Below are 14179 nucleotides of genomic sequence, written 5' to 3'. Positions count from 1 at the left end.
GTGCGAGCCCGTCCGCACCGTCGCCGTTCTTCTTTGCCGTGCTCGCTTCCATATCATGTACCATGGGCGACCGACACGTATAGCCCTTGCCTTTACTCCTTTCTTCCTCACTCCACCCCTTCCGGAATCCGGACCATGGAGCTTTTTACCTCGCAGTTCCTTTGCCGGATGGCCTCCGTCAGACCCTCACCGTGTATAAATACTCCACACCCGCGCACTGCTACCAGCCTACCGTAGCCACTCAGCAACTCCGTGCATCTCACGCCCTCTTAGCTAGCTCGTGCCAGCGCGCGATGGCCGCGCCGTTTCTGCTCCTTCTTCTGCTCGTCGTCTCTGGGGGCGCTGCAGCGGGCGGCGACGACGAGGCGTGGCTTTCCCGGCTCGAGCTCCGAGGCATCGATGACCCGGGCCGTGGGCACGCGTCCGTCGCGCCGGAGGAGGAGGTGTTCATGGACGTTATTATCGCCACTGACGACGACGAGGCGGGCGAAACGCCCCGACTCGAGTTCCGTGGCATCGACGATTCGGGCCGTGGGCACGCGTCCGTCGCGCCGGAGGAGCCGGTGTTCACGGCCCGTGTCTCCACGGACGACGACGAAGCGCCTCGGCTCCAGTTCCGAGGCATCGACGGCTCGGGCCATGGGCACGCGTCCGACGCGCCGAAGCAGCAGGCGTTCGTGGACGTTATGTCCGCCAACGGATGCGCGAGGTTCGCGGGCCTCCTCGCCGCGACGGCGAACGCGGGCGAGATCTTCCAGCAGCGCCTCCTCGACGGCCGCGGCCGCGGGCTCACTGTCTTCTGCCCCGACGACCTCGCGGTGGCGACGTTCACGCCCAAGTTCGACAGCCTGAGCGCCGACGACCAGCTCGCCGTCCTGCTTCACCACGGCGCGGGGGCGCGCTACCGGAGGGAGCAGTTCCAGGCGTTCGACTGGGTGTGGGTGGGCTCGCTGGCCACCGACGCGGCCACCAACAAGAGCCACGCCATCACCATCCGCGACGACGGGGACACGGTGCGGCTGTGGCCGTCGTGCGGGAGCGGCGCTGGGGTGAAGGTGACCAAGACGGTGTCCGAAGAAGCCCCCTCGCCGTGTACGTCGTCGACGCCGTGCTGCTGCCGAGCCACCTGCGACAGAAGCTGGATGGCGGCGACGAGCCGGCTGCTGCGTGCAAGCCGTGCGGTGGCTATCTCCGCTGGCTCCACTGCTGCATCCCGGCCTGGGTAACGATACTCGTGGCCGTGGGCAGCATGGTCTGCACCGTGGTGGGGTTTCTTATCCCGCAGGACTGCTGCCGCAGGATTCACTGAACAACAACAAGAAGGCCGCTATGTTAGCGGTTAATTTATCTGGTTAAGTTCAACCGCACTACTGAATAATCCTCTTACATCTATATGGCACTCTATAATTATGGTTGTGCGTGCTTGTACTGTTTAGCCCAGCACATAGGAGTATGTTGCTGCAGCTTGTCGCTTGTCGGTCCATATCACTGTTCTGCGTGTGAGTGCGTGGTCTGCTGTGTTGGCTCCTGTGCCACAGCTTAATTTGCATACGCCACTTGTACATATTTTTCCTGTTGCAAAATGTCAGATTCAACATCGGCCTAGAAGTCGAGAAAAAAGTAGTCAAATCATGCTATGAATAGTAATCCCTTCAATCCATAATAAGTATCGTGATTTTACTTTAAATTCAGAGGGAGTACTTACTTGAAGGTGTGCTATGAATTTGGCCCATAAACATGATCAATGCAAAATTATTATTTTTGTTTCTCAAGTTATATTTCAAATTTGGACTTGAGTTTTTATTTTGGAAAAACTTGAGTTTTTTCTGACGCGATAGATGTATGTGCAACCGATACATCGGCGATCGAATAAAAAAAAAGACAAAACAATACCTTTTTTTTTCCACGGTACACCCGATACATTCTCCCCCATTATATTCACTTATTCTCAAGAAAGGATCATCTACTGCGCACATTACATATTGGTAGAAGATCCACCATTACTCACCTCGTCAAGACTCTTGTATTTATATTTGTGTGCCCGTCAATTATCATTTAAGGAAAGGACAAATACAAGACGTCATGCATCCCATTTTCCACTCACTTGATACATAATTTTGTCTTCCTTCCGCCTACCCGTGATAGTCTCTCTCTGCCCCCCCCCCCCCCCCCCCCCCCCCTACACACACACACATAATTTGTAGATCTGGCGACGAGTGAAGAAGCAAGTGCTCGTTTCCTCACCATCTCGGTGCAAGCGGGCGCCGACTTTGTGACGTGAGATGGTGGTAGCGCACAGGAGGACGTGGTCACATGCGCGGCCAAGGTGGGTGTCAGTGCGAGGAGCCAGTGAGATCAAATGTCAAGATGGTTTGTAAGTTTGGTGCACTCTTTACTTCCCTACTTTGGTCAGTGTTCATGGGCCTTATAGCCGAGAACTTGAGTTGTTCGATGATACGTTTGAGAGAGGAGATTCAGTTGTTATCTTCCCAGTAAAATCTAAACAAATTTGAAATTTATGAAATCTTTTGGTTAACAATTGCCTTTAAATTTCAAGGAATACTCATTACAATCTGAAATGAATGTGTATTGTGTGTGAAATTAAGAAATATTTCAAAAGCAACTGCAAAATCTCTATAAATGCAATTGAAATGTTTGATTTTGAAAATTTGACACTAAAATGTGTCTCAAGCATTTTTGGAATGCAACTGATAAATTTATGCAAATGCATTCTGAAATCATATAAAACTAAAAATGTTGGATATATGAAATGCAACCAAAAACATTGATGTAAAATGCATTTCGAAAATGTATGCAAATAAAATGCATTTAAAACATATCCAGAAGTGCATGAAAATGCGTTGCATGTTTGTGTGATCAATTGAATGTGATTGAATCATGAGTGAAATTCATATATTTTTTACATTTTATATTTTTTAAATTTCACATACATTTTTTTAATTGCATGAACTTGTTTTAAATGTCAAAAATATTTTTTAAAATGCTTTCAGCATTTTTAAAAGTTAAACCAACAATGTATTTGCACTGTGTTAACATTTGTCAAATTCTCGGTTTTTTAAATGTAAATTTACGATTCAGAATTTATATGTAGTTAGAATATTTCTGAAAATATGAACAGAAAATAAGAAAGCATAGAAGAAAAATGAGTTAACATGCACGATGCTACTTGGGCTTGCCCATTAGTAGCGATGCGGAGGCGAGACGAGCTTGCGTCTTGCTGTGGGTGAGATACTTTTTGCTGCGGGCGAGACGAGCTTGCGTCCAAGAAAAAGAGTAAAATGCACTGGCGGTCATTAAACTTGTGCCCATAGCTCACTTTAGTCACTGTACATAAGAATACGATCAATACGGTCATTATACATGACTTCTGATTATTATACGATCACTATCTCATCGTATAGATTCGTATATTATCCAGTTGACCGGTAAGTGGCACCTCGTCAGCTCATTTTCTTGTTTTGTCTATGCATGTCCCACTTTGTCATGGGTGAAACAAATAATTAAAGAAACTAAAATTCTGCACATGCAGGCTCTAGCTGCCGCGGCCAGTTGAGCGCGGGACATTTTTGTGTCAAACAAATAGATTGACGCTTTATTATATATACATTTCATACGACGCACACCGAGCACACGCGCACGCATGGACGGCGAGTATGTTTTGATGGACGTACGTGATATGTACGGACGGCCAGGCCTCTCGGCAGCCACTCTCCATGAGAAGCACATATAGTCAGTCATGCGTGTATCGATAGGCTGCGGGTTAGATCAAGATTCAAATGGTCCGGTCCGTTCTGGAACTGTTACTGAACCTGTGAACCTGCCGCAAAATCCCAGGGCCACGGTTCAGACCGCACCTCGTCTAAGAGGGCAACGGGTAAACCTAAGGTTCGACCCTACTTCTCTGTATACTGAGTGCAGACGGGGGCGCCTATAGGCGAGATGCCCAGTGCTGAACGTACACGTCGTGTTCATGGCTCCACGACAGCAGCATGACCTCCATTCCCGGCTCCGTCGTGCCTCGAGCAGCTGTCGTGCAACACAAGCTACAGGGTGAGCGCCAGCGCGACGAGCGCTCGCTCCAGAGGTCACGGACGGCCGGCGTGGTGGTGGTTGCGGCCGTGGTGCTCCGGACGACAGCGAGACATACGTGCAGCTGGAGCAGAGGCATGAGTTCCGTTGCAGGGCGGGCGTCAGACGTGGCGAGCTGACACAGACGTGCAGCCGGCGCGGCGACGCGAGCTACAGGGCGTGCGTGGGCGCGCGTGCATGCACTTGGCTGGCATCGGCTACAACCGCAGGAAACGGTTCGACCCTAGGGTCGAAAGGTTCTGTCGCTGGCGCGTGTGTGGTGCGTGTCATGCGTGCTCTGTGCTAATGTGTACGTGCGTGTTGTGTGCCTGCGTCGTGTATGTAATGAAGTGGTCTCTTTACATATGCGCTCACTTGGCTAGTGTGCATAGGTTGCACCGGGAGGTCCCATGCGCATAATTTTATTTTTTCTGTCATCCACTGACAGTTGGGACCCATGTAGCCAGAGATAGAGCTGAGGAGACACCGCTGTTTGACCGGTCAACTGGATCAAATACGAAGCAATACGGTACCGTATATTCACTAAAAATCATGTATAGTAACGTATTGACCGTATTCTTGTGTACAGTGATCAAAGTGAGCGATCAACACAAGTTCAATGACTGCCAGTGCATTTTACTCCAAGAAAAAAATACATGTATGCTTTGCATGTCACGGTTTCTAAAGATATAGGGGATCTCTACTAAACTCCAAATGTCGTTTTGCATTCCACAACAAAATTCAAAATAAATTACAAACTTAGGGAAAAGCCTTTCTTATATCTGTTTAAAGAAACCCATCAAGATATTCTTACCATTTGTCCTTTCTGTAATGAACTAATCATGTTGTCGTCAACTACTAAAAAGGGGAGACTGAAAATACATCTAAACCCCTGGTTGTGTTTCAGAAGTGATGATTTATGATTAGTGGGACCGGCAGTTTAATAGAGTATTCTAGACATGTTTAGTCCCAAGTTGTAAAAAGAATGCAGGTTAGAGCCACATATAAAATAAATAGGGGATGTAAGACGCCCTTGGCAGGGATGACCGTACCCATTGTGGCGGGTGATCGAAGACGGTGTAGGATGGCCTTGTCGCGCATGTCGGTGCGTGTTCCATGTTAATTTAGTACTGGCTTTGTACACTAATATAAGATGTTTTTGAAGCTCAATTTAAACTTCAAAAACTTCTTACATTAGTTTGCATAGGGAGTATATGGGTAGAAATGCTCGCAGTCTTGCCCTGAAGATGTGTAGGTGTTTGCGCTGGATCTCGTCAGCAAATGTCGCTGTCCTTGTTGTCCATGCATGATCGGCTGCATCTCGGATTCATAATATCATATCATCACATCGGATTGAGCTTCTAAACTAATTTAATGCAACTTCTGTTCCAAAGTTATGATATCATACATGTGTGAAAATCGATCGATCGCTTAACCGTGAAGGTTACCAAGTGAAACCCAATACATGAACATTTCCCTTTGCTCCTAGATCGATTGTGACTTGTGACCAGCGATCCAAGTCTTCCTTATTTGCATAAAGTTGAAACAATTGAGCACACATGGATCTACCTCCATATGCAGGGAGCTTTGCACTGTCTAAAACCGTGAGAAGAAAGGTGCGTGGGGGGTACAGTGCTTACCACTGTAGGACCAGGGATGACGGAGGACGAGGCGGAAACGAGGCCGCCTGAGGCGACCGGATTTCTTCCGCCGTCGTTTCGATCCTCGCCCGGTGGCGGCGTAGGGGGATCGCCACAGATCGGATCTCGCTCTCACAATTCTCGCGCGGTGGTGTCGCCGAGAGGAAAGGATGGGCCGACGGGATCAGGCGGTGACCATGTCGCCTCGACGCAGCATGAGTTCGGACGGGAGGAGAGAAGATGGACTCAATGGCGGGTTACTTTTGCCGTCGGGACGGATCCGGGCGTATGGATCGAAGGGCGTCTTCGATTCACTCTGCCTTCGCGCTGGATGGCGCTCCTCGATTTGGAGAACGAAGTTCTCGCCGGCGACTATCTTCCGGACGGCGACTTGATTGAGGTGGGGTTTCAATTCAAATTTGATTGTTATAACGTGGTTGTCGACGATTGCGTGCAGATAGATTTACGTCCAAAGGCAACGGAGACGGTTTATCTGACGGGGCCCATAGCGATGGCGACGATGGCGCCGGGGTCTTCGACGCCGGCCCGCGCTGACGCTCCCGGTGATCGCCGGAGGGTGGGTGGGAGATTCTGGGTTCTTGCGGACGATGACAGCGGAGATGACGAGGACGACGGCGGGCGATCCGGCGGCTCGACGGCCTGCTCGCCTACTCCCTTAGATATAATCTGTGAGGCTTTTTCTCCCGGACACGATGAGGATGAGGTGGCCGAGATCGTGGAGACGGTCGTCCCTCCCGAGGACCCGGCGAGGAACGGCCTGCGGCCCGGAGAGAAGCTGGAGCTGCTCCGGCGTGTCGTCCATCGGAGGACGGCGGCGAACGCATCTCGGCCATGGAGGGGTCCAATTCCCAAGGTAAGTCTTCCCAAACTTACGGTTTTCGATCTGGTTGCGCCGGAGGCGTGGACGGTTGTGGTCAGACGGAAGAAGGGTTGCCGTGCGGTGGCCGGCCGGCAGCAGGCGGCGCCGGCGGCATCGATCAGGATCGCGGCGGCGAGGGCCCTGCGTTTGAATTCCCTGATTGGCGCGTGTGGGCCTCCGGTGGTTACTGGGCCTCCTTCGGCTGGGTATGTGGCCCAGTGCGAAGGGGCTGCAGTTGGGCCGGGCCTAGTATTACTGGAAAAGGTTGGGCTCGAGGCTACATCGATCGTAGACGTGAGAGACGCATGCAGTGATCGATCGGTTTCCTCCTCTCCCTGCTCGCGCCGTAGGGTTCTGGTGCGGCGTTCTCCTCATCGGCGGGCGGATCCTGGCGGTCGTGCTCGTCGCATCCCCCCGCTAGTGTCCATGGCGGGACGTGGTGTGGCGGGGAAGAGGCCGGCCGAGCCCCCTGGGGCGGGCCGCGCTGGGGCCGCGTCGGGCGATGGCCGTGGTGCGGTGCCTTCGGCTGTGCCGCCGCCAACTGCTGTCTCCGGTCGTGGAGTTGGCCGGGGCGCGATGCCCCCCGTGCCGCAGGTGGGAGGACGAGGCGGAACGTTGCCGGGTGCGGCCGTGGGGCGTGGTGCCACGGCGTCTGCCGGCGCTCGCGTGCCGGTGATTGTGGCCTGGGGTTTGGTGGCTAGTCGTGGTGGGCAGACTGGTGGTGCTGCTGGTAGGGGCGGCACGGCGCCTAAGCCGCCAACGACGGGGGCGCCGGGGTCTGTGGGACATCTGCCTAGGCAAGCACCGCCACCCCACTTCGTCACCAAACCTGTGGCTGGTGCTAATTCCGCGCCTCGGGGTCAATGGGGAGACGATGGATTCGACGCCTATGGGGCAGGTGTGCACTGTGGCTCGTCGTCGACGGGCGGTGGCCGAGGTTACGCTTGGCAGAGCGACGGTTCGGCAGAGCGACCGTTCCTGGATCCCCAGGGTGGCTTTGTTGAGGGTGCTTCTGGCCCGGATTCTAGACAGCGTGGTGGCTTCCGTGGGCATCGTGGTGGTCGGGGCGGGCGAGGGGGCCGGTACCGTCCACGTCCGCCGCCACCACCGGTTGTTGTCGAGCAGAAGACTGATAGCGGGGCTGCCGAGGAGCCTGTGTTGACCGGTCACGCTATGGAGGTGGTGACGGCTCTTGCTTCTGCTCCATCTCCTGAGAACGAGGTTATGCCTAATGTGTCCGTGGCGATGATGGACAGGGCTGAGTCTGATAGAGCGTCCAAGTGGGCGCGCAGGAAGGAAAAGATGCTTTGTTATCATTGCAGAGACAAGGGTCACTTCATTGCGGAGTGTGTGGCGCGGTTATGTGATACCTGCGGTAAACTGGCACACGAATCTGGGGATTGTCCGTTACTGCGCGATCAGGCACCTTCACTCATGATGTATGGAGTATACTGTGCTGAGCTAACTTTTTTTGAGTCTCCGACTGAGCACGAGGTGCCTGACGAGTCTCCGAGTCAGACCACGGGGATTGTCAAGGTCACCAGAGGGGAGGTGTCTGAGACACGGATCGTGTAGAGGCTTCGAGAGCTGGCTCCTGGGGATTTCCAGTGGGACCTTGTCAGTCTTGATGATAAGATGTTCAGGGTTGAGTGCCCGTCCGTGGAGGATCTGCAGAGGTTGCTGAGTTTTGGGATGTGTAAGGAGCCGGGTACTGATGGCATCCTTGAGTTTCAGGAATGGAAGCTTGTTGAGCCTCAGGGCATACCGCTTACGCAGGCGTGGTTGCGCTTTTCCGAGGCACCTTCCACACCGCTGTAGGATGCTCGGGTTGTGGCCAGCTTGGGCATCCTTGTGGGGAAGCCTGAGCGTGTGGACATGGCTTTCACCAGAGCTCACGGGATTGCTCGGGTTCTGGTCAGTATTCTGAACGTTGAGTATGTGCCGAAAGTGGTTAAGTGGGCTTATCGAGGCAGGATTTATAATCTGGTTATTGAGTTTGAGGACGAGAGCCTTCTGGCTGCGCCGGCTCACGTGTCTGACGTTGATATGCACGAGGGTGATGGTGGCGCGGGAGTTCAGGAACCGCCAGTCGAGGACTCTGGACGACAGCTGTCCATGGGGCCGGGGTCCGAGACCGCGACGACCGGGGATGGAGCTGCCCAACCCTCCTCGTGTTGGAAATATGCCCTAGAGGCAATAATAAATGGTTATTATTATATTTCTTTGTTCATGATAATCGTCTATTATTCATGCTATAATTGTATTGTCCGGAATTCGTAATACATGTGTGAATGCATAGACCACAACGTGTCCCTAGTAAGCCTCTAGTTGACTAGCTCGTTGATCAACAGATAGTCATGGTTTCCTGACTATGGACATTGGATGTCATTGATAACGGGATCACATCATTAGGAGAATGATGTGATGGACAAGACCCAATCCTAAGCATAGCATAAAAGACCGTGTAGTTTCGTTTGCTAGAGCTTTTCCAATGTCAAGTATCTTTTCCTTAGACCATGAGATCGTGCAACTCCCGGATACCGTAGGAGTGCTTTGGGTGTGCCAAACGTCACAACGTAACTGGGCGACTATAAAGGTGCACTACGGGTATCTCCGAAAGTGTCTGTTGGGTTGGCACGGATCGAGACTGGGATTTGTCACTCCGTGTGACGGAGAGGTATCTCTGGGCCCACTCGGTAATGCATCATCATAATGAGCTCAATGTGACTAAGGCGTTAGTCACGGGATCATGCATTGCGGTACGAGTAAAGAGACTTGCCGGTAACGAGATTGAACAAGGTATTGGGATACCGACGATCGAATCTCGGGCAAGTAACATACCGATTGACAAAGGGAATTGCATACGAATTGATTGAATCCTCGACACCGTGGTTCATCCGATGAGATCATCGTGGAGCATGTGGGAGCCAACATGGGTATCCAGATCCCGCTGTTGGTTATTGACCGGAGAGGCGTCTCGGTCATGTCTGCATGTCTCCCGAACCCGTAGGGTCTACACACTTAAGGTCCGGTGACGCTAGGGTTGTAGAGATATATGTATGCGGAAACCTGAAAGTTGTTCGGAGTCCCGGATGAGATCCCGGACGTCACGAGAGGTTCCGGAATGGTCCGGAGGTGAAGAATTATATATAGGAAGTCCAGTTTCGGCCACCGGGAAAGTTTCGAGGGTTACCGGTATTGTACCGGGACCACCGGAAGGGTCCCGGGGGTCCACCGGGTGGGGCCACCTATCCCGGAGGGCCCCGTGGGCTGAAAGTGGAAGGGAACCAGCCCCTAGTGGGCTGGGCGCCCCCCTTGGGCCTCCCCCCATGCGCCTAGGGTTGGGAACCCTAGGGGGGGGGGGAGCTTCCCCCTTGCCTTGGGGGGCAAGGCAACCCCTTCCCCCCTTGGCCGCCGCCCCCCCCCTTGGAGATCCCATCTCCTAGGGCTGGCGCACCCCCTAGGGGCCTATATAAAAGGGGGGGGGGGGAGGGAGGGCAGCAGCTTACAGCCTTGGGCGCCTCCCTCCTCCCCTGTTACACCTCTCCGTCTCGCAGAAGCTCGGCGAAGCCCTGCCGGAGACCCGCTACATCCACCACCACGCCGTCGTGCTGTTGGATCTCCATCAACCTCTCCTTCCCCCTTGCTGGATCAAGAAGGAGGAGACGTTGCTGCACCGTACGTGTGTTGAACGCGGAGGTGCCGTCCGTTCGGCACTCGGTCATCGGTGATTTGGATCACGGCAAGTACGACTCCGTCATCCACGTTCATTGGAACGCTTCCGCTCGCGATCTACAAGGGTATGTAGATGCACTACCTTCCCCTCATTGCTAGTATACTCCATAGATGCATCTTGGTGAACGTAGGAAATTTTTAAAATTATGCTACGATTCCCAACAGTGGCATCATGAGCCAGGCCTATGCGTAGTTACTATGCACGAGTAGAACACAAAGCAGTTGTGGGCGTTGATGTTGCCAATTCTTCTTGCCACTACTAGTCGTTTCTTGTTTCGGCGGCATTGTAGGATGAAGCGGCCCGGACCGACCTTACACGTACGCTTACGTGAGACAGGTTCCACCGACTGACATGCACTAGTTGCATAAGGTGGCTAGCGGGTGTCTGTCTCTCCTACTTTAGTCGGAACGGATTCGATGAAAAGGGTCCTTATGAAGGGTAAATAGAAATTTGCAAATCACGTTGTGGTCATACGTAGGTAAGATAACGTTCTTGCTAGAAACCTACAAACCATGCAACAACAATTAGAGGACGTTTAACTTGTTTTTGCAGCAAGTGCTATGTGATGTGATATGGCCAGAAGATGTGATGAATGATATATGTGTGATGTATGAGATTAATCATATTCTTGTAATAGGAATCACGACTTGCATGTCGATGAGTATGACAACCGGCAGGAGCCATAGGAGTTGTCTTTATTATTTTGTATGACCTGCGTGTCATTGAATAACGCCATGTAATTTACTTTACTTTGTTGCTAAACGCGTTAGCCATAGAAGTAGAAGTAATCGTTGGCGTGACGACTTCATGAAGACACAATGATGGAGATCATGATGATGGAGATCATGGTGTCATGCCGGTGACGAAGATGATCATGGTGCCCCGAAGATGGAGATCAAAGGAGCATAATGATATTGGCCATATCATGTCACTATTTGATTGCATGTGATGTTTATCATGTTTTTGCATCTTATTTGCTTAGAACGACGGTAGTAAGTAAGATGATCCCTTATAATAATTTCAAGAAAGTGTTCACCCTAACTGTGCACCGTTGCGAAGGTTCGTTGTTTCGAAGCACCACGTGATGATCGGGTGTGATAGATTCTAACGTTCGAATACAACGGGTGTTGACGAGCCTAGCATGTACAGACATGGCCTCGGAACACACGCAATACACTTAGGTTGACTTGACGAGCCTAGCATGTACAGACATGGCCTCGGAACACGGAGGACCGAAAGGTCGAGCATGAGTCGTATAGAAGATACGATCAACATGGAGATGTTCACCGATCTTGACTAGTCCGTCTCACGTGATGATCGGACACGGCCTAGTTGAATTCGGATCATGTTTCACTTAGATGACTAGAGGGATGTCTATCTGAGTGGGAGTTCATTAAAATTTTGATTAGATGAACTTAATTATCATGAACTTAGTCTAAAATCTTTACACTATGTCTTGTAGATCAAATAGCCAACGTTGTCCTCAATTTCAACGCGTTCCTAGAGAAAACCAAGCTGAAAGATGATGGCAGCTACTATACGGTCTGGGTCCGGAACCTGAGGATCATCCTCATAGTAGCCAAGAAAGATTATGTCTTAGAAGCACCGCTAGGTGAAGCACCAATCCCTGAGAACCAAGACGTTATGAACGCTTGGCAGCAGCATGCTGATGATTACTCCCTCGTTCAGTGCGGCATGCTTTACAACTTAGAGCCGGGTCTCCAAAAGCGTTTTGAGAAACATGGAGCATATGAGATGTTCGAGGAGCTGAAACTGGTTTTTCAAGCTCATGCCCGGGTCGAGAGATATGATGTCTCCGACAAGTTCTTCAGCTGTAAAATGGAGGAGAATAGTTCTGTTAGTGAGCACATACTCAGAATGTCTGGGTTGCACAACCGCTTGTCTCAGCTGGGAGTTAATCTCCCGGATGACGCGGTCATTGACAGAATCCTCTAGTCGCTTCCACCAAGCTACAAGAGCTTTGTGATGAACTTCAATATGCAGGGGATGGAAAAGACCATTCCTGAGGTATATTCAATGCTGAAATCAGCTGAGGTAGAGATCAGAAAAGAACATCAAGTGTTGATGGTGAATAAAACCACTAAGTTCAAGAAGGGCAAGGGTAAGAAGAACTTCAAGAAGGACGACAAGGGAGTTGCCGCGCCCGGTAAACCAGTTACCGGGAAGAAGTCAAAGAATGGACCCAAGCCTGAGACTGAGTGCTTTTATTGCAAGGGAAGTGGTCACTGGAAGCGGAACTGCCCCAAATACTTAGCGGACAAGAAGAAGGCCGGCAACACCAAAGGTATATGTGATATACATGTAATTGATGTGTACCTTACCAGTACTCGTAGTAGCTCCTGGGTATTTGATACCGGTGCGGTTGCTCATATTTGTAACTCAAAACAGGAACTACGGAATAAACGGAGACTGGCAAAGGACGAGGTGACGATGCGCGTCGGGAATGGTTCCAAGGTCGATGTGATCGCCGTCGGCACGCTACCTCTGCATCTACCCACGGGATTAGTTTTAAACCTCAATAATTGTTATTTAGTGCCAGCTTTGAGCATGAACATTGTATCTGGATCTCGTTTAATTCGAGATGGCTACTCATTTAAATCCGAGAATAATGGTTGTTCTATTTATTTGAGAGATATGTTTTATGGTCATGCCCCGCTGGTCAATGGTTTATTTTTGATGAATCTCGAACGTGATGTTACACATGTTCATAGTGTGAATACCAAAAGATGTAAAGTTGATAACGATAGTCCCACATACTTGTGGCACTGCCGCCTTGGTCACATTGGTGTCAAGCGCATGAAGAAGCTCCATGCAGATGGACTTTTGGAGTCTCTTGATTACGAATCATTTGACACGTGCGAACCATGCCTCATGGGTAAGATGACCAAGACTCCGTTCTCCGGAACAATGGAGCGAGCAACCAACTTATTGGAAATCATACATACCGATGTGTGTGGTCCAATGAGTGTTGAGGCTCGCGGAGGATATCGTTATGTTCTCACTCTCACTGATGATTTAAGTAGATATGGGTATGTCTACCTAATGAAACACAAGTCTGAAACCTTTGAAAAGTTCAAGGAATTTCAGAGTGAAGTTGAGAATCAACGTGACAGGAAAATAAAATTCCTACGATCAGATCGTGGTGGAGAATATTTAAGTCACGAGTTTGGTGCACACTTAAGGAAATGTGGAATAGTTTCACAACTCACGCCGCCTGGAACACCTCAGAGAAATGGTGTGTCCGAACGTCGTAATCGCACTCTATTGGATATGGTGCGATCTATGATGTCTCTTACCGATTTACCGCTCTCATTTTGGGGTTATGCTTTAGAGACTGCCGCATTCACTTTAAATAGGGCTCCGTCGAAATCCGTTGAGACGACACCGTATGAATTATGGTTTGGGAAGAAACCTAAGCTGTCGTTTCTAAAAGTTTGGGGATGCGATGCTTATGTCAATAAACTTCAACCTGAAAAGCTCGAACCCAAATCGGAAAAATGCGTCTTCATAGGATACCCTAAGGAAACTATTGGGTATACCTTCTACCTCAGATCCGAAGGCAAGATCTTCGTTGCCAAGAACGGGTCCTTTCTGGAGAAGGAGTTTCTCTCGAAAGAATTGAGTGGGAGGAAAGTGGAACTTGATGAGGTGATAGTCACCCCTTCCGAACCGAAAAGTAGCGCAGCGCGGGAAAATGTTCCTGTAGTGCCTACACCGACTGGGGAGGAAGTTAATGATGATGATCATGAAGCTTCAGATCAAGTTACTGAACTTCGTAGGTCCACAAGGACACGTTCCGCACCAGAGTGGTAC

At 50.8% G+C, this 14179-nt stretch overlaps 1 protein-coding gene across 1 annotated transcript; it reads left to right on the top strand.

Moving 5' to 3' along the window:
* The first annotated feature begins 109 nt into the window (after positions 1 to 109).
* LOC100037588 (uncharacterized) lies at positions 110 to 1768 on the top strand. Its single transcript, XM_044472012.1, is given in 2 exon segments — positions 110 to 1077; positions 1080 to 1768. Coding segments are annotated over 2 exon segments (1014 nt in total). The 5' UTR covers positions 110 to 293; the 3' UTR covers positions 1310 to 1768.
* The last annotated feature ends 12411 nt before the right edge of the window (positions 1769 to 14179 follow it).

The sequence above is a fragment of the Triticum aestivum genome, chromosome 2D (assembly GCF_018294505.1).
Source record: "Triticum aestivum cultivar Chinese Spring chromosome 2D, IWGSC CS RefSeq v2.1, whole genome shotgun sequence".
Taxonomy (NCBI): domain Eukaryota; kingdom Viridiplantae; phylum Streptophyta; class Magnoliopsida; order Poales; family Poaceae; genus Triticum; species Triticum aestivum.
This window is presented reverse-complemented; position numbering and strand designations above follow the sequence as displayed.